General features: G+C 40.6%; 1 protein-coding gene across 1 annotated transcript in view; it reads left to right on the plus strand.

The window, feature by feature from the left end:
- LOC121318553 (non-muscle caldesmon-like) overlaps nucleotides 1-21540 on the plus strand; it is an 81839-nt gene that overhangs the window by 56022 nt on the left and 4277 nt on the right. Inside the window, exons 4-16 of the mRNA XM_041255339.1 lie at nucleotides 1965-2114; nucleotides 7291-7717; nucleotides 8141-8185; nucleotides 8318-8362; nucleotides 8461-8505; nucleotides 8958-9082; nucleotides 11800-12070; nucleotides 12723-12869; nucleotides 17335-17378; nucleotides 18043-18121; nucleotides 18367-18504; nucleotides 18933-19025; nucleotides 20992-21078. Coding sequence (XP_041111273.1) covers nucleotides 1965-2114; nucleotides 7291-7717; nucleotides 8141-8185; nucleotides 8318-8362; nucleotides 8461-8505; nucleotides 8958-9082; nucleotides 11800-12070; nucleotides 12723-12869; nucleotides 17335-17378; nucleotides 18043-18121; nucleotides 18367-18504; nucleotides 18933-19025; nucleotides 20992-21078 — 1696 coding nt within the window. The remainder of the gene's footprint in view (nucleotides 1-1964; nucleotides 2115-7290; nucleotides 7718-8140; nucleotides 8186-8317; nucleotides 8363-8460; nucleotides 8506-8957; nucleotides 9083-11799; nucleotides 12071-12722; nucleotides 12870-17334; nucleotides 17379-18042; nucleotides 18122-18366; nucleotides 18505-18932; nucleotides 19026-20991; nucleotides 21079-21540) is intronic.

The raw sequence follows: 21540 nt of genomic DNA on the forward strand, positions 1-21540 counted from the left end.
ATACTGATGCACAAAAGAAACACAACACACTAATGGATTTAATCAAATATTTAAAATGTAGGTATTAAACAAAATCAAGAAAATGTGAACAAAAATACAGATCAAAGCATCATAATAAGTTTTCAGATGAAACGTGACACACTGTCAGAATGAAACCATTACAAAGTTAGTATCAGTGAGACCTCCCTGAGCATTAACACAATCCTGGCAGCTCTGACACATAGACCTCTGCCTTCCAGGACGTGGCTTGTCTATCACAGAGCCGGTTTCCTGGTTTCTCTGGACTAGTCTGCTGATTGTTGAAGCAGAACATCTCGTTCTCCGGGCAACTTCTCTCACAGACAGGCCGCCTTCAATCATGCCGTAGCAACCAGGCGATCTTCATTACTCAAGTGAGGCACGGTCGTATCTTTTGCTGTTTTTGCGTTAATTAAAATCATGTCTTTTGGAATGGCTGTTTATACAGATTCTTAATCAACTCATTCTGGCAATTTTAACTCAACTCAAATACCAAACAGTGAGCGCCTGGCGTTTTAATGAAATCACATGACTTGAGCTCAGTATTTTGTTTTTCCAAGGAACAATACTACTCAAACAATCAACAAACCTATCTGCTCACTATTTAAAATGTAAATAACATTATGTATGTGCCCAATGAGCTATTGATGTAAAACATAGACTTGCGTTTTCATTGTGCATCAGTATATATATATATATATATATATATATATATATATATATATATATATATATATATAGTGATTTCAGTCTTGTGTTGGTTGACACACTTGATTGCTTGAACTGACTCACTGCATATGCTCTGGAAAACAGCTTTCAGCTTCAAGAATTATTTTCATTTACAATTCCGAAATGGTTTTACTTTACTTGTAATGAAAGAATAAATGGAAATGGTCTTATTATAGAAGCAAATCACGAGAGTTTTTAACAGCCGTATAGTTTTATAGCAACTGATCACGTTCCAAAGTGCTTACAGTGACTTGCACTAAACATATTTATTACAATTCTGTTAAAATAAAAAGGATTACTATAGCTGGGAAAGGTGCTAGCTTTCTGTTATTAATTCTTCACGGCCCTTCATTTAAAAGGGTCCCTTAAGCTCTGCCAAAAAAACCCCAAAGAAAACAGATTGCGTGTGCTTTGGACTTCCACGATACACTTTCAGTAGCGCTCTCCACAGAAATCAGGTGAGGGTCACTGGTTTTGTGGAGAGCTTGATCTGAATAATGGAATAATGGTTTTGTTCATCTCTGCGGTAGTGTTACCTGCAAGCTATGGGGTACCTCATAGGGCGAGGCCAAAGTACGTAGTGTAATATGTATAATGTAGTAGTAGTGTTCTCAAGTCTAAATTTTAATAAATAATCTATCACGAATTTTCAGACTGAAATAAGAAGTTGCATTATAAAGCCTTGGTTTGAACGCCTATAATCAAGTAATTTTTCTCTAAAACAAACTACAAACTGATGCATATAATGCACATACAATATAGAAGAGCCACAGTGGTCCACATAGATTGATTCTTCATTCCTAAAGTGTCTCAGTTTCCATATGGAAGCACTAAAGACAGCAAAAAAGAGAAAACCAGGAGAAACACAGTTACAAAGTTCTACTGTTTCCCAACTCTGAGGTCTGTACTATTCACCTCAGTTCAGCGGAGGGGGGGAGGGTGTTAGTTAAATAATTAAGGTCTGGTTAGGATTGGAAGAGCCAAGTTTACCTACCTGTGATTTAAAGAGATATCTTGTACCCCCAGGGGGATCCTTGGGTCTAAAGAGGACAGAGCTCTGTATTCAGGAGCCATAGTTAAGAGACCATGCTGTTTGTATTCTGCGTTATAACCTAAGTGTAAATCGGAGGGAGCACTATATGTGTGTGTGTGTGTGTGTGTGTGTGTGTGAGGGTGTGAGTTGGTGACGCTATGCTGTGTTTCTGTTTGTGTCCCAGGCTGGCGTTCCAGAGGACTGATGAGGATGACGAGGAAGCTGCCCGCGAGCGTCGGCGGAGAGCCCGTCAGGAACGCCTGCGCAACAAGGAGGAGGGGGAGGAGACGAGCATCATGAGCAGCGACAAGGTGGAGATCAACAACCAGAACAGGTAACCTGATCCTCTACTCTCCTCTCCACTCTCACCACTCCCTCTTCCCTCTCTCCTCTCCCCTTACCCTCTCCCTCTCCCCTGTCCACTCCCTCCATTTCCCCTCTCCCTCCCTTCCCCTCTCCCCTCACCCTCTCCCCTACCCACTCCTCCCTTTCCCCGTTCCCCTCTCCCTCCCTTTCCCCTTTCCCCTCTCTCACTCCCTTTCCCCTCTCTTCTCTCCCCTCACCCTCTCCCTCTCCCCTCTCCACTCTCCCTCCCATTCCCCTTCCCCTCTCCCACTCCCTCTCCCCTCTCTCCTTTTTCCTCACCCTCTCCCTCTCTCCTTTCCACTCTCCCTCATTTTCCTCTCTCCCACTCCCTCTTTCCTCCCTTCACCCTCTCCCTCTCCAATCTCCCTCTCTTTCCCCTTTCCCCTCTCCCCCTTCCTATCCCCTCTCTCCTCACCCTCCCTTTCCTCTAACCCTTCTCCCACTCCCTCTCCCTTCTCCCTTCTCTCATCCCCTCACCCTCTGTCCTTTCCACTCTCCACTCTCTGTACCTTTCCCCTCCCTCCCTTTCCCCGCTCTGCTTTCCAGTCTTCCCGCTCTCCTTTCCCCTTTCCACTCTCACCACTCCCCTCTCCCTTCTCCTCTCCCCTAACCCTCACCCAGTTCTCCTCTTCACTCTTTCTCTGTCCCTCTCCCCTCTCCCCTGTCTCCCATCCCTCTCCCAATTCCCCCTCCACTGTTCCACCTTTAATTGAAGGCTGTCTTTTTGTCCATTTGTGATCACTTTAATGCAATCAGGTAAGGGTAAGTATATCCAGACCCTTGCTGGTCCTTATTCCAGATAACTAAATTGACCCAATTTAACTTTCTCCTCAACCAGAATCTGGGGGATTTGTGCACCACTGCGTTAGCGCATGTTATTTTCTATATCGGAATTGGGGGAGGCGTCTGTCTGTCTGTACATCACTTACATTACATCCATACGCTGGTCTTGGTATCTCATTTCTCATGACACTGATAACTCAGATTTTGTATTTACTGTGTATAGCTGTGGCCAAAACTTTAGCGTCACCTAGAATTTTAGGCTTGAGACATAATTTAAAAAAAAAAAAAAAAACTATATGAACATAATTTAGCATCGTGAAATCAAAGAAACTACAAAATGGTATCCCAAAAATCTACTGGAAGCCATAATAGTAATACAGTATTTGATGTTAGATTTCAATTTTTGTCAGTTTTTCATTAGTATATAGCAGTATTTAATTCAATATATTAACATGCATTATTCAACAGGTTTCATGAATTTATTCTATAGGGTGATGCAACACGTTTGTCAATAGCTGTAGGTCTGGTGAATGTCTAGGTGACTGGTTCCAGTGTAGTGGTCAGTTTCCTTTGGATAAGTCAGCAGCTTAGATGCTGTAGGTCTGGTGAATGTCTAGGGGACTGGTTCCAGTGTAGTGGTCAGTTTCCTTTGTAGAAGTCAGAGGCTTATCTGCTGTAGGTCTAGTGAATGTCTAAGGGACTGGTTCCAGTGTAGTGGTCAGTTTCCTTTGTAGAAGTCTGCGGCTTGGCTGCTGTAGGTCTGGTGAATGTCTAGGGGACTGGTTCCAGTGTAGTGGTCACTTTCCTTTGTAGAAGTCAGCAGCTTGGCTGCTGTAGGTCTGGTGAATGTCTAGGGGACTGGTTCCAGTGTAGTGGTCAGTTCCCTTTGTAGAAGTCAGCGGCTTGGCTGCTGCACTCAGTAATTCTGGGCACAGCCTGCTGACAATCCCAGCTCCAGGACTAGAGCAGAGCAGGAGACTCCAGCCAGCCTGTCAATGATGTAACTTTGTAATGAATATCGTCACAGAGACACCAACTCCCTCGTTAGTGAAAGCTCATAGTACCTGGGTCTGGTTCCAGTGTAATCTCACCAGCCATGGGGGCAGTCACATTCATCCATCCATCCATCCATCCATCTATCTATCTATCTATCTATCTATCTATCTATCTATCTATCTATCTATCTATGTGTGTGTATATATACACATTATATAATGAAATAATTGATAAACTGAAAGCTCACTGTTTTAATCTTAGGTACTTATTAAAATAATGAGTTATATCAGTTTAGTTTATCAATTACTTTTCTTCTTCATTGAGTGTTTGTAGTGATTGATGAGTGTCCTGTTGGATCCTGATTTTCTTTAGATATAGAGCTCTCTCTCTCTCTCTCTCTCTCTCTCTCTCTCTCTCTCTCTCTCTCATTATCTCTCTCTGTACATGGAGTATTACTTGCTACTGTATATAAAGGTGCCAACAGTTAGCACAGCACAGTGTAATAAAGCACAGTGAAAGCATGGTAAAACATAGCTAAGCATTGTGAAGCACAGAGAGGTCTGGTAAAGCATATTAAAAAGCATGGCACATCAGAGTAAACTATATTAAATGCATAGAATAACAATGGGGAAAGCATGGTGCTGAAACTGCAAAATAACGTTAAAGATAGTTAATAGTTCCAGGTTAACAGTCGTCATGTAGAATTCAGTAGTGGGTCATTTACACATGTGACCCGTTTGCTGAGCACTGGCGCTGGCTGCAGTGTTTATAAGCTCAGTCTTTAAGCGATTGCTGATCTTCAGAGTACTCACCGTTGTCATTGAAACACTCTTTTTAAAGCTCTTGCACTGATAGTGTAAAGATTATTGGCCACATTGTGAAACAGGTAACAGAAAAGCCAGAGCACTTGTTTTTATGGTTTTTTTGTTTTTTTTTTTAAACGTGCAGTGATTTAGAGGACACATCTGAAACCCCTGTGTACTAGAGCGGACATTTTGAAAAGAACCTTGAAACAGACTTTAAAGTTATAAGTGTAAAAAATTGTACAATTATGGCCAAAAGTTTGGGATCACCTCGAATTTTAGGATTGATACATAATAAAAATATTATATGTATATATATATAATAGTACAGTATTTTGTCTTAGATTTTGAAATGTCACATGATTTTTCAATTTATGTCAGTTTTTCGTTAAGTATATGGAAAACTACAAATTGTTATGCAATTGAATATGTTAACATGACATTATTTAGCAAAATTAGTTAATTCCCTCTGGTGATGCAAAACCTTTTGCCATAGCTGTGTATTTCTCTCTGTAAGGATATTCTTTATCACAAGTTTTGTAATCTCAGGATGTTTTAGTTTTGCCTCTTTGGAAATCCCCTCGGCTCAAAAGGACTAGAGGAAGCGATGAAGAGGGGAGTTGACAGGGCTGAAAGGAAAGTTTAAAAATAATACTAATGAGAAAATTACAAATGTTATATAAGTCAAGCAGCATTTCCTGGACAGGGAACAGCTGTTCCAATAAAATCCATATTAAAATTGCCTGTTCTTGATTTGAAATCTGCCTCACCGCTGTGTGGGAATATTTGTTGATACAATAGTTTTGCCTTCTTCATGACCAGCAAGGCACTTATAGGAGCGCTTGTATGGTTGCATACTTACGGTTGAAAGTGGGGTGTTCGGTAGACCGGACTTTTTGTGAGTTCAATGTTCATGACTCTGAGGTTCCACTGTGTGTCTTTAGTACAGGTCACTGCAGCTCGTGAGAGGACACTGTTTTTTCCACAACTGAAACTACAGCATTTGAAAGCATGGATATAAATGCAAGTGTCTGCATAATGTCTGCTGCCACTGAACAGCAGCTTCTTCATGCCTTCATGATAACTGATTGTCCTCCCCCAGTTCATGCCCTGCAATTTGACCTTCCTTCCACATCGAAACCCATTCTAGCAGAATGAATCGGGGCAGTCATGCCAACACCCTCGCAGCTAAAACTGCAGGATTCAACCATTCAGGAAAACCCATCAATGAACCTGTATACAAGGCCGCACGGTTGGTGCATGAATAGATGCCCAGGCAGTGAGATTCACTGAGCTTTTACTGCTAGGCACATCCTTTGAAGTCTAACATGGGAGCTGTTTTAGCATATTCTAATGCTGCGTATTTATTCAGTTGTGATAAATCCTTCATACAGCATTCTTGAGCATGAGTTATTGAGAGCAGCATAATCTGGGAATAGAGAGGCGCCTGTTTGTCTGTCCGTATGTCACACTTACATAGTTTTTTTCACTATTGTCAAATTCTGTATTTACAGCTGTGGCATAATATATGTTTGTTGCCGACACTTGTTTCACCTTTGAACTTTAACCCCTCTTTGTATTGTAGTCGTTCTTTAATTGGCCGACTACATCACCCTGTTGACCTCAGATCTGTTTAACGATTTCCAAACCATATAATTTTTTTTTTTGTTGCACATTTTAAAACCATTAAAGAAAAATTTTAACAAGACGGTGAAACAACCGTAACTCTGTCAAAGCTGCATACCTATCTTAACTAGCTATTTCAGCAAACAAATAAAGTACCTGCAATGATCTATTCAGGGGTAGCAAGAGATTTCGTGAGCAAGTAGTAGTAGTGAAATTATCTGACAACAAACTCTGCATCCCCAGTTGTACTGCTTTCCTAGAAACAGTAGAACATTTTACAGTACCGTTCTACTTGTGAGATGTCTGGCTCATTAAAATATTTAGCATATTTTTTCAAGACAAGATGATTGTCTATTCAGAGATACCATGGTAGCTATTAAGTAAGGGGTCTGAGCGAGGAAAAATGGCCAATACAATCCCCACCCTAAAGAGCCACTGTATTGAAATTCTCCAGCTATGGAGCTGTTAAGAAATAAATGTGTTGAATGTGTTTAATATCTTCCTATTTTATATGTTGCTATGCTTTGTCTGTGTATATTCTTTTTCTTCTATTGGAATTGTTTAAGTCCTTAATGTAAAGGCAAGCTTGTGGAAGTTACTGATAAAGACATTGCTTATTAGGGTATAATATATAGAGGATGTCTGTGTGTTGCAATCTCTTGCAGTGATATATTTTATTAGCAGTGTGTGTGTCAAATGTATGAATTTTGTTTTTGAATGATGAGAGACATGACACACCCCGAAATTGATACTTATGCAGAAAATGCCTGTATAATGAAGTATGAGTATTACACTGCTTAAGTGTTGTATTGAGCGAATTACTCTGGGTTAATCCAGTAACAGGGTCACAAAACCCTAAACAAAGACATCAGCCACTTGTGGCACTGCCCCGTACTGCATCATTGCTGAGATACGAGTTTGTGTTTGTCTGTTTAGTGTGGCAGAGGAAGAGCAGCAGAGAGCTCCTATGGGCCCCCCTCCCCCCCAAATCGAAGACGACTCTGCTCTCCAGGACAAGCTGGACAAGCGTGAGGAGCGGCGCCAGAAGAGACTGCAGGAGGCGCTAGAGAGGCAGAAAGAGTTTGACCCCACCATCAGCCTCCCCAAGGAGAACAACCGGGAGAAGGAGGAGGAGGAGGAGAGGGGCCGATACCAGCAAGAGGAGGAGAAAACCAACCAGCGCAACGCCTGGAGGGACAAAGAGGAGGAAGAGAAGGTAGAGCCAGCCCAGGAAGAGGAGGAGGAGGAGGAGGAGGAGGAGCAAGAGGAACCGCAAGAGGAACCGCAAGAGGAACCAGTGGAGGAGGAGAAGCAGGAGGAGGTGATAATAGAGAAACCAAGGCGATCTTACATGACTCCGGAGGTACACTGCTGTTTTACACCCTCATTGGTAGAATTAGGATTGATTGGCCTGTTTTATTCTTTGCAGTTTTTCAGCTTGAAAAAAAGGCCTTATTTCTGAACATAGACGCACAGTAGGGTGAATTGCTCGGGTAAATAAAACAAGCTTCACATATTAAAAGGCTTTCGTTTTGTATGCATTATTATTCTTATTATTTATTCCTTAGCAGACGCCATTACCCAGGGAGACTTACAGCTGTATCCAAAAAATACATATCAAGAATTACAGTACATGACACTGATTTTTTAAAATTTGGTTTTAAATAAGTCATTTAAAAAAGGGTTTGGTTATGATTATCAGCACATCCCTATTACTAATTGCTCTGGTTTTGTGTCAACAGTGAAGGGGGTGACTGTGACTGACAGGTCTGTTCATTTATTGCAGGACGTCATCGAGGAGAAGCCAAAACAATTTTCCAGGAGAGATGAGGTGTGTTGCTGTTAATGGTGTTGTCTCTTTTAACATCTCCTGAAGTCATTTTTCTGATTTTGAGCATTGGTAAAGTCATTTGAAGTATTTCATAACAACAGCTGACGTGTTTGATTTATTTCCGTTTGGCAGGAAGTGATTGAGGAAAAACCGAAGCGGTCATACGAGAGAGCGGAGGTACGGAAAACATCAAGAAAATAACCCACAAACAAACATGAGCTGCGCTCTGTCCCGAGCAGCACCATTTTAATCCCATTTTTATTTCAACCCAACAGGAAGTGGTCGAAGAAAAGCCAAGAAGATCTTACAAGGAAGAAGAGGTATGAATGGGTTTGTTTTATTTTTTATAAGAGAGAAATGTGAGGGGGTTTTTTTTAAACCCTTTACGGTACAAGGCACATATATGTCCTGCAAATAAAAATAATGCTAACTTTTTTATTTTTACTGACAGGTTGGATCTGGTCATTCAGATTGTCAGTTTCTTTCTTGTGATACTTGAAGAAACTGTTTGAACTACTGCTCAATTCCTTGGGTACCTTAAGGCATTTAAACAAAGATCAAGAGAGAGAGATTAATTCAAGGGTTGGCCTGTGTTTGTTAAGTCAATAACTTATGCCTGGTGAATTTGAGAGGCATTTACCACAGCAAATGCTTCAGTTCTAGACAGGGAGACCATTTATCTCTGTGTTGTTCTGTGTTCAGCTTATTAACCTTTACAGTCAGCCCGCTGCAGCTTGCTGAGGTGTTTGTTCAATGTGTCTTCTCTGCTCAGATTCGTGTAGAGAGGACAAACAGGGAGGCTGAGGTGATCAAAACCCCAGAGCCCAAGCATCAGAATGGGGGAGACTTCCATGAAGACACCACTGACAGGCAGAAGAAACCCGAGCAGAGCCTCAGGTAGCTGGTGGGGATTGTGATTGACTTGGGAGGGATTCACAGCACCGGGGTCTATTAGTGCTTTACTATCCTCAGAGACTCGGGGGGGGATTCACAGCACCGGGGTCTATTAGTGCTTTGCTGTTCTCAGCTCGCCATCTCTGAAATAGCAGATAATGAGGGACAGTTTTTAATTCAATACAACCTTGTTAAGGCATCTTGTACCACTTATTGGGGTCATTCAAGTTATCTAAAGTAAAGTTCGTATCTAAAGAGCAGAAGAACTATATATATATATATATATATATATATATATATATATATATATATATATATATATATATATATTTGATTTAGATTTTTCTTCTGTTCCCTCACTTTGCATTTAGTTAATTGATAAATATAATCTATTAACATGTCTATTTTTGAAAGCATTCTTACTTTACAGCATTTTTTCACACCTGCCTAAAACTTTTGCACAGTACTGTATATATATATATATATATATATATATATATATATATATATATATATATATATATATACACACACATATATATACACACACACACAGTACTTTGCAAAAGTTTTGGGCAGGTATGAAAAAATGCTGTAAAGTAAGAATGCTTTCAAAAATAGACATGTTAATAGATTAGATTTATCAATTAACTAAATGCAAAGTGAGTGAACAGAAGAAAAATCTAAATCAAATCCATATTTGGTGTGACCACCCTTTGCCTTCAAAACAGCATCAATTCTTTTAGATACACTTTCACAAAGTTAGGGATTTTGTAGGCATATAGTCAGGTGTATGATTAAACAATTATACCAAACAGGTGCTAATGATCATCAATTCAATATGTAGGTTGAAACACAATCATTAACTGAAACAGAAACAGCTGTGTAGGAGGAATAAAACTGGGTGAGGAACAGCTAAACTCAGCTAACAAGGTGAGGTTGCTGAAGACAGTTTACTTTCAAAAGTCATACATCATGGCAAGATTGAGCACAGCAACAAGACACAAGGTAGTTATACTGCATCAGCAAGGTCTCTCCCAGGCAGAAATTTCAAGGCAGACAGGGGTTTCCAGATGTGCTGTCCAGGCTCTTTTGAAGAAGCACAAAGAAACAGGCAACGTTGAGGACCATAGACGCAGTGGTCGGCCAAGGAAACTTACTGCAGCAGATGAAAGACACATCATGCTTACTTCCCTTCGCAATCGGAAGATGTCCAGCAATGCCATCAGCTCAGAATTGGCAGAAAACAGTGGGACCCTGGTACACCGATCTACTGTCCGGAGAAGTCTGGTTAGAAGTGGCCTTCATGGAAGACTTGCGGCCAAAAAGCCATACCTCCGATGTGGAAACAAGGCCAAGCGACTCAACTGTGCACGAAAACACAGGAATTTGGGTGCAGAAAAATGGCAGCAGGTGCTCTGGACTGGTGAGTCAAAATTTGAAATATTTGGCTGCAGCAGAAGGCAGTTTGTTCGCCGAAGGGTTGGAGAGTGGTACACGAATGATTGTCTGCAGGCAACAGTGAAGCATGGTGGAGGTTCCTTGCAAGCTTGGGGCTGCATTTGTGCAAATGGTCAGAATTAATGGTCTCCTTAATACTGAGAAGTACAGGCAGATACTTATCCATCATGCAATACCATCAGGGAGGCATCTGACTGGCCCCAAATTTATTCTGCAGCATGACAACGACCCAAAACATACAGCCAAAGTCATTAAGAACTATCTTCAGCATAAAGAAGAACAAGGAGTCCTGGAAGTGACGGCATGGCCCCACAGAGCCCTGATCTCAACATCATCGAGCCTGTCTGGGATTACATGAAGAGAGAGAAACAACTGAGGCTGCCTAAATCCACAGAAGAACTGTGGTTAGTACTTCAGGATGTCTGGGCCAACCTACCTGCCAAGTTCCTTCAAAAACTTTGTGCAAGTGTACCTAGAAGAATTGATGCTGTTTTGAAGGCAAAGAGTGGTCACACCAAATATTGATTTGATGTAGATTTTTCTTCTGTTCACTCACTTTGCATTTTTTTAATTGATAAATATAAACTATTAACATGTCTATTTTTGAAAGCATTCTTACTTTACGGCATTTTTTCACACCTGCCTAAAACTTTTGCACAGTACTGTATATATACACTTGAGCTTTGCATCTATCAAGAGATCCACTTATCCGCTTGAAAACTGAAAAGGACATTTGTTAATCAAGGATCTCAGTCTGGGTGTATTTGGATGTTTAGGTTATCGATATGTCATTTTTGCATGTATCTTAAGCTATGGCGAAAAGCGTTGCATCACCCTGTACAATTAACTGATTTACAATTAACCTGCTGAATAATGTTATGTTAATATATTCAATTAAATACTACTTTGTAGTTTTGCATAAAAATTGAAAAATGTGACATTTACTGTGCTACTATTATGGCTTCCGGGCGACTTCTGTGGTATCATTTTGTAGTGTCTTTGATTACATGATGTTAAATAAAAGATCTGCATTATGTTCATGTAGTTTTTTGTTTTTAAATGATGTCTCAATCCTAAAATTGTAGGTGATGCAAAACTATTGGCCACAGCTCCAGGTTAACAAGGTCCATTCATTTTTAATAGAAGAGGGTTGATGTGGTAAGCAGAGCTGTTACCTGATACGTCTTGGCTGCCTGTGTGTGTGTGTGCTGCTGACTGTCTGACTGTGCCATGCCTCTGTGGTCCCCTTCTCTCCCCAGCCGTGGAGGCCTGCGCTCCAACGCGGATCCCGTGGACTCGGAGCAGGACTCGGACGCGGCGCGCCAGGAGGCGGAGCGCAAGCTGGAGGAGCTGCGTCGGCGGCGGGACGAGGTGGAGAGCGAGGAGTTCCACAGGATGAGGCTGAAGCAGCAGGAAGCAGAGCAGGAGCTGGAGGAGCTGAAGAGAAAGAGGGAGGAGAGGAGGAAGGTGCTGGAGGAGGAGGAGCAGCTCCGGAAGCAGGAGGAATCCAACAAGAAAGCCAGGGAGGAGGTAAGGGCGCAGGGGAAAGGAGGAGATCAGAAGTATGGCAGGGGGTTTCATAGAGAGCAGCTGGGGTTCCTGTGGAGTGCCACTGGACTTCATTATACATCTGATGTGGCCAATGAGAATAACTAGGAAGAAAATGATTAGAATCAGGGGAAATTCCAAAGCTGCGTTCTCTAAATTGTTATAAGAAAAAAAAAAGAGCAACCAACAACAATTCTGAAATAATACTTCTACAGAATGGTATTCAGAGGTATTAGATGTGATTCATTTAGTAAGAACGGCACAGAGCATCTGCTATTTAAGACTAGTCTCCCTTAGGAATTACTTGACATATATGTATGTAGAAATATTGAGCAGCTTTGTTTAAACAGAACAGGAGTGCAGTAGATCTGGAAAATGAGCTTTTAGCAGCTGATAAAGTAGTGAGAGCTCTCTCTCCCTTTCTCTGTCCCCCTCCCCTCTCTGTTCCTGTCTGTCTTCCTCTCTCTCTCCCCCCTCCCTCTCTGTCTTTCTTCCTCTCCCTAATCCCTCTCTCCCTCTTTCCCTTTATCCCCATCCCTCTTTCTCACTCTGTCGTCTTCTCTCCCCATCTCTATCCCTCTCCCCTCTCTCTTTCCTCTCTCTCTCACCTCTCTCCCCTGTGCCTCTCTCTCAGGAGGAGAAGAGGAGGATGAAGGAGGAGATTGAGAGGAGACGGGCAGAGGCAGCTGAGAAGAGACAGAAAATTACCGAGGAGGTTTCCCCTGACGGGGAGGGCAAGAAGCCGTTCAAATGTGTCAGCCCCCGGGGGTCTTCACTGAAGGTGAGAGCTGCTCGGGGAAGGTGGGGGGGTGTCTCTGTTTCTCTGTATGCCAGGGACAGTGTATTTTATACATTAAAATAAACAACAACAAATATTCTACAGTTTAGCATTTACTGTTTTTCAGGTAAGCATTAAAATATTTAGTAACACTTCTTGTATAATATTGCTAGAGAAATGTGATTTTGAATGTAACACCAGTATTTTTTTCTGCTTTAATAAATATTTTAGAGTGTTTAATCATGAAATATCTGGAAATGCCTGTTATTATTTACTATGAAGAAACTACAGCCCTACTCTTGGCTTTACAAGCAGTGCGTCAAATTCAGTGGTAAACTGACCTTGTGACCTACAGCAAAGGTACCAGGATGCAGCAGTATATATAGTGTTATTGTTAGGGCAAAATGGTATAATTGCTTATTTCTCTGCATTTCACAGTCTAAAAATAGGTATTTCAAGGTATTTCACAGTTAAATATAATATTTTTTAAAGCAGAAAAAAATAGCGTTGACAATTTGATAATTTACTCTAGAGTTATTATACAACAAACATTCCTAAATATTTAAATGTTTACCTGAAAAACAGTGAATGCTAAATTATAGAATATTACATTTTTTTATGTCCATCAAAATACAAATACAAATGGTTCCACTCTTTGATGCAGCTGATGTCTTTTCCTTAAATCGTGCAGCTCTATGCAGTGTGCTCAATCATTTACTGAAAGCAAACTAAACCGGCTGCCAGTTTTCTAAATGCAGCGTAACAGGTCATAGTAAGGCAAACATTTGTTGTATTTATTTGGTTAAAGAAAAGGGCTTGCAACCAGAAGGTCCTCGGTTAAAATCCCTGCTCACTCACTGACTCACTATGTGACCCTGAGCAAGCAAGCCTCTTTACCTCCTTGTGCTTCGTCTTTTGGGTGAGACGTTGTTTTAAGTGACTCTGCAGCTGATGTATAGTTCACACATCCTAGTCTCTGTAAGGCGTGTGCTAAATAAATAATAATAATAATAATAATAATAATAATAATAATAATAATAATAATCTTTCAGAAATGGAAATTCACAGGAAACTGCATATTACTCGACAATGGGTACATTTCAGGGAAATCGTGAAATCCATGATAACTGTGAAAAAAAATACATCTTTTAGTTATTTCTGATATATCTGCATATCCCAAACTGTAACAAAAATAAAAGCAAAAGATCTTTTAATCAGTGAAAAGGGGCTGTGACAGTGTTGCTTGTTCTCATGAGAAGCACGGCACGGACAGGGATTGATTGAAACACCATTAAGCAGGGCAGTTTTAACAGCAGATTAACATGTCTCTTGTGTTCTTGATCTTTTCCACAGATTTACTTTGTCGTGCTGTTCACTGTATGTATTGTGCATGGTGTTTTTCAGATGCAGTGGCTTGACTTATCTGTTGATCTGCATGTTTATTGCAGGTGTTAGGTACAGACTGCTGTGGGTAATTGTGTTCTCTTGAGGCTATTGGAACAGTACAGCCCTGTAGTGTGTGTTTGCATGTCTGTTTTCTTATTTGCATTAATGGCATTATTACCGGTCCTTTATATATGTTGTGTTGAAACTTGGTACTGACAGTGCTTGTTTCAATGGGTTATCTGAGCATTTGCATGAAAGTTCTGCTTTTTTAAAAATGCGGTGTCCCAAAGTCCTCTTCAGTTTCTCCTTAAAACTATTCCCCAGTGTCAGTGTCCATAATTTAGACCTCTGCCCATCTTACTGCAGGCTGTTGACAGTCTAGTTTGTTACATTCCTTGTTCCTTAAAACGTACCTGTCCCAACAGAATTCTTCCATCCAAACATTGGTAGTTACTTGCAGGCCTTGTAAAAGTTTATCGCAGTATTTTTGCAGTTTCCCCTAGGCTTTTCCCATGGTTATACTATACATTTGACATAGTTTACCTTTACTGTACCTGTCTGTTCTTTACAATGCTTTCCTATGCTTTAGCATTGCTATGCTTTTACTATGTGAAACTTTACCGTGCTTCACTATACTTTATTACACTTATTGCTGTGCCTTTTACTATGGAAACCTTTTTTTTTTTTTTTGCTAGAGTAGAATAATACAACCGTACACATTAAAGTACAAGGGACATACTTGTCACTCAAAAACACATTATGGTAGCTTTCTTTAGTTTTGAAATGAGGTGCACGAAATAGGGTTTAAAATGTACTGACAGGTTGTCCAAATTGTCAGTTTCTTCCTTGTGATACTTGAGTCGCTCTCAAATCTGTTTTAAGAAGAAACCATTTGAACAAACGCTCAATTAAGAGGTTGAATACCCTGTTCTTCCATTGTGAGTGCAGTAGAACAGAGACGGAAGCCAAAGCATCCAGCAGTGGAGCTGTGCTGGATCCAAGCGCTGCATAAAAAACACAAACACGCAGGGACTGTAGGGAGAGATCATGGTCAAATATGGCAAAGGAAAAAAAAGGGCTTGGAACTCGGGCATTTCCTGTGAGCGCTATTTAAAGAATCCCATTACTTCCGCGACGGCTGACGTTTTCTTTCAGGACCGTTTTGAAGCAATGATCTGACCTTCGTCTATCATAAATATTTTCCACTGGTTCCCACAGCCAAAGATATGTTATGCTAAATAGTTTTAGAGTGTAAGGCTTTCCTGGTAATAATAATAAAAAAACTGGAATGCTTGTTCAGACTATTAAGTACACATCAATGAATGGAGTGTACATTCAATCATTTGTCGATAATGACAAACTTCAGTTTTTTTTGCTCCACCCAAACAGTGATCTTACATGTGTTTTATTTTGCCGATTGTACCATGATTACTGCGGGTCTGCAGGTTTTAATGTCAATATTTGTCAGTGGGGGTCACTTGGGAGGTCTGTAAATCGTCTCCTTCAGTCTTTAATTAACTCCTGTGGAACAAAATCATGTTAATGTTACAAAATGATAAACAAAACACCTTGAGACACTTTAAAGAACCTGAAATGTATAACTTAGCTGTTTGGTTCTAGTTTTGAAAAATTAACTGGCGCTTTACCTCTTTCAAAAAACAGGAGTAAATTAAAGACTGGAGTAAACGCTTTGAAAATATGGCCCTCAATGTCTTACGTTGTGTTGTAAGATTCCCAAAACCTTGGCAGCTCTAGTGGGCTTCTATCAGACAGTGAATCACCTGGGAATCAAACTCAAACCATGAAAGTTTGAGTTTGGGACAGCAGATACTAAACAAAGACACACATGGTCTGAGATTTTCTGAGATTTTATTATCCACAGAAACCAGACGTTCAATACTTTACACCGACAAAACCAACCAGTCCTGTACCTGTCAACTACCACACTGTAGAGCATTCATCGATGGACATTACTGCTTAAGCACTAATGACTGGCAGCTGCCCCTGGCACTCAGTACCATTCGTTATTCTGCCTAGTAAATAGAACCCGCTTAATATCAATCAACTCACTATTTATCTGTACAGACTAACGGGCTGCAGATATATTGTGTGAGTCCTGTTTAGCTAACAGACTCTCTATATTTGGTATCCAAGCTCTCTGCAGGTCTGAAACAGGCCACTCGTTCAAAACTGCAGCACAGCTGCCATCTAGTGTCCTCACAGGGTCACTGCGGGACGTGATTGTTGTATATGTATATGTATAGTTATTCTTCATTGAGTTTAACTTTTAGTGTTGGTTTATTTAAGCAGGTTCAGTTCAATGCATCATGGAATAATGGTAGTAACAACACCTCGTTTTTATTTTATTTTGTGTAGTAGTGTAAGGTGTAGCAGGTTTTATTAAGAGATTAATCTGACACACAGACTGTTGCTTAAGAACCTGTATGGGGAATGAAGCAGAATGGAAAACCTGGAATGTTATTAGAATCCATATCGATGACAAACATTGATTACGAAAATAAATCTTCAAATATGTTTTTAATTTTTTAAACTAAAAAATAAACGGCAAACGTTAAATTTAAAATGTCTGTTACGATTTTTATATTTTTTCAAAATGTTGAATCATTTATAGTACAAAACTACTTTAACTGAATACTCTGTGTCTAAAAGGGTTAAATACTAAAGTCAAATATAAATATGACTCTGTGTGTGTGTGTGTGTGTGTGTGTGTGTGTGTGTGTGTGTGATAACACAACATATATAGATATATATATAGATATATATATATATATATATATATGATAATATAAAATTTATGTTATGACTTTTAAGTTTTTTTGTCGTTTGTCGAGATATATCGTCCTCTTAGGATCCTAGGTCGTCCTCAAGTTGTTATACCAACTTTTTAAAAAATTTAATAAAAAATCACTCACCGTGACGCACTGGGTTTATTTTGTGTAAAACACACACATGCCATGTACGTCTGTCACGAGAGACAGTTACGTTGTAAATTTACTATTATTATAATCTTTATAATAATTATTAGTTATATAAGTATACGTAATGACAAATTAACCGCTAGTGGCGCGAGAGGGCAGAGTTTTTGAACAAATCAGCCCAGAAAAGGTAAGTTAGTCATCCTGCTCTACTGCTTTTTAAAATCAGGTTACAGCTACAGCCAGTTTAGCATCACCTAGAATTTTAGGAATGAGAGGATTGATTAATATATATATATATATATATATATATATATATATATATATATATATATATATATATATATATATATATATATATATATATGAAAATCATTTAGATCTTTTATTTTTTATCATGTAGACACTACAATATCGCAAAAGTCTATCGGAAGCCATAATAGTAGTACAGTATTTCATGTTAAATTTCCAAATGTTACATTTTTCATTTTTTCCATATGGAAAACTACAAAGCGATATGTAATTTAATATTTTAACATAACAACATTAAGCATGTTTCATTCGACAAAATTAATTCATTCTATAGATGGAGCTTTTGGCCACAGCTGTACTATTCACCATTCATGTTTGTACTTTGAAAATACTTTGTTTAACAAGCATTATGAAGTCCTCTGGACACAAGCTGCATTCTTGTGAATAATTCTATTCTACACCAGGTTGAGACCAGCACAGTTATTTCACTTGAGTAACCAGACTTAGACATGAGACACAGGCTAGTGAATTAGTATTCTGTTTAACCCCACTGTTCAAACTCTCTGGATGATACTGACCCTCTGTTTCTGTGACTTTGGCAGCAGTGTTAAGAGCTCGCACCCGACTCTCCAGGTCTCCAAGATTGACAACAAGCTGGAGCTGTACACCTCTGCTGTGCAGGTAAGACTAGCGCTGACAGTACACCTGCGCTGTGCAGGTAAGACTAGCGCTGACAGTACACCTGCGCTGTGCAGGTAAGACTAGCGCTGACAGTACACCTGCGCTGTGCTGGTAAGACCCACACTGCACTCCCCTGCCTGCTTTACAGAACAGAGTCTGCAGTGACCCCTGCTGACTCCTGTTTGCTGTGTCTGTCCCCTGCTGACCGCGAGACCTGATGTCTGCATGCTGCTCTCTTTCACCAGACCAACAAGGAGATCAAGCCCCCCAAGCCGGGTGCGTCCGACCTGTCTGTGGTGGGGGACGGGGTCCGCAACATCAAGAGCATGTGGGAGAAAGGGAACGTCTTCAACTCCCCCGGGAGCCCTGGAGCCCCCAACAAGGTAAGACAGCACTGGGGTACCAGAGCACCCTCTTTAAACAAGGCTTATTATCACTAGCAACATTATCACCGGCCCCTATTTAAAGCAACGTTCAAAGTGTTAGCAAAATCGAAATAATCCCTGGCTCCATTTCAAATGAATGTAAGCAATGCATTTTCTTACCTGTTCTTAGCACTAGCAATATTTCCACTGCCCCTCCATTTTAAATTAATGCTATCAAAGCTTTTAAACTCGTCATACTTTCTCACGCACTAGCAGTTCTGTGCTGTATCACAGGGGTGAGTAATAAAACATTAATACCTCTAATACAAAACAAACTACCTCTGTGCCCTCTATTGCAATAGTGTTTAGGAAGGGGTATGATAGACTGCATTCCTAGCTGAGCTGTGCTGAGCTCTAACCACTTCATTCTCTGCTCCTTGCTCCAGGAGACAGCTGGCCTGAAGGTCGGGGTGGCCAGTCGCATTAATGATTGGCTGAACAAGACTCCGGAGAGCAAAATGGCAGGAGGCAAGCCAGCGGTAAGGGTGGTTCTCAACCTGCAGCTTCTCACCGGCTCGCTCCCTCCAGTGCTGAGGAGTCCTGGGGTCGTATTGCACAACTGTTTACGAAGTCAGTCGTGTCTACAATTGCCTGTGTGTTTCATCTTATCCTAATGTTTGTTAGGAAATCCTAACTTTAGGTAGGAAATCCTACCTAACATGAATCTAATCTGCAAATCTCTTCTGAGATTACAGCTCAAGCTTCAGGTAGCTAACCCCGGAAGAAACACCACTCTATACATGATTTTAAATTGTGTAATATGGCCCCTGTGTTAGGGGTGGAAAACCGAAGTTCTGGAAAAGTCTAAAAAAATGCACATTAGTTTCAAATCAGCTTGCCCACAGTTGTATTTTCTGTTGCTTTATGCTTTGAATTTGGTGAGACAGTGTGATAGATCTTGTTTCCTTTGGTTGATCTTAATGTGAGTTAGTCACATACCTATCATCTGGAAATAGACATTTAAACATTGATAAAGACCTGAAATGTTGAATGTTTTTTAATAATTCTATACACCTTTGATTGTTAAAGTTGTGTCTAGACCAGGGGTGTCCAATCCCGGTCCTGGAGGGCCATTCCACTCCAGGTTTAACAGGTAAAATGAGATGATGAACTACTTCAGGGCCTGGTGCAGGTTTAATTGGTTCAAGTAAACAATTTAGAACAGGGTTGGACCAAAGACAAGGAGTGGAAGGACAGACTTTGGCCAGACACCTAAGGGGAAGCAGCTGGTTGCTTAGTGATGGGAAAGGAAAAGTTGAATGGATGGGGAGGCTTTTACTGTCTTGGTGAAATTAACCAGGAAGTGCAAACCTCTCTGCAAGTAAGGCATGCAAACAGAGCACTTTTTAAAATTTCGCATGGTATCAGATATTATTCCTTAAAGGGTGCTTAGAGTACTTAGACTGCTTAAAGAGTGTACCTATTTTCACCAGCTGTCTGCCTCTCCTGCCATCTTTCCTCTGCTAATCTCATGCGTGTTTCTCTCTCTTTCCACTAGCTGATCCCTTTCCTTCTTTCCGATGGTCATTCTTGCACCCCTGTCTTCCTGCAGAGCCAGGCCCCTCTTTCCTTCATGCTCTTTGCTGCAGTTCTGTCTCTTTCGTGCTGGACTGGGTCCTGAACAGAGCTGATTACGGCCTGCTTCCCTCAAGGTGCAGTGACCCCGACTTTCTGGAATTCAAACTGAAAACCAAATCAAACTGGCCTTTTACTTATTTTTTTGACAGTTCAGTTACAGTAAGACATGTGTTACAGTGAAACCCTTTTGTTATTAGGGACGGTGCTGATATAGGGTTAGAGGACAGAGAACGACTGTGCATGATGGAATATCAGCAGGAGTAGAAGCGATCGGACTGAGGCTGAAAGGTCTGTTTGAGCGCTGTGAGGGTTCTGTAACCCACACACAGACTCACAGTCCTATAACTATTAAAATACAGCTTTATTAGTAATACACAAGTTACAAATCCAGCTATATTGTTTTGTAGTCATTACCAGCCTTTATTTAGTCCATTGCCAATTTCATTGAAAAGAGGGAAAAGGCTGAGGAAGAGAATACCGTTAAGTGGCTGAGGTATGCGGTCCATTGTGATGTCACCATTTTGAACAGACTCTGCAGTTGAATGGGATTCCGAGAGGTGCCTCAGGTATGATTTTGTAAAGCAGGTGACCGCCAGAAGGTGAAACGTGCTCTCTGATTGGGTGAAAGTTCCTGAGCAGTCTATAGTATTGTATAAGTAATGCAGTATCATGAAACAATTCTAGCAAAGAGTTTTTATTGCCAAGACCTACACATTCAGTACCAAAACATTATTATAAGGATACCCACCACTGTGACTGGCTTCTTCACGTTAGCCCAGCTGTATAATATTCTGCAACTGTATGGCCAAGCAACACAGACACCAGTGCTGAAGTCTTTGTCATCTCTTTCTGTTGTTCCTCTTGTAGGATCTGAAACCTGGAGATGTAACCAATAAGCGCAGCCTATGGGAAAACAAAGCTTCCTCCCCAGATAAATCAACCACCCCTGCCAAGGTAAACGCAAATTGAAACTCATACTTTCACAGGCAGCCTCAGTGCCAGGCCGCTCTGCGCGCACACACACACACACACACACACACACCACCCACTCGATATATATTGCGGGTGTCGAGGTCCAATTTAAATCCGCTATATATCAAGGGCCGCGATATAGCAGGAGACCCATAGAAAAACAAATAGGCAGTACGAAATAAAATTAACAGTAATTCTAAGTGCCTATGTATATTGCAATTAAGGCATACGCAGTTAAACAGTAAAAATAGGGAGCCAACTCCAGGACCTTGATATACCAAAATCCGCAGTATAGCGAGGGCCGATATAGCGAGGGGGAGCGTGTATATACAGCAGTATAGTAATTTACATTTCAATGTATTTTAGTTACTGTATGTAGTGCCTTTCATCTCAAAGCGCTTTACATGTGGATTAAAACAGAACAAAAGTATGCAGTATTAAAAA

This window comes from Polyodon spathula, chromosome 7 (assembly GCF_017654505.1).
Source record: "Polyodon spathula isolate WHYD16114869_AA chromosome 7, ASM1765450v1, whole genome shotgun sequence".
Taxonomy (NCBI): Eukaryota; Metazoa; Chordata; class Actinopteri; order Acipenseriformes; family Polyodontidae; genus Polyodon; species Polyodon spathula.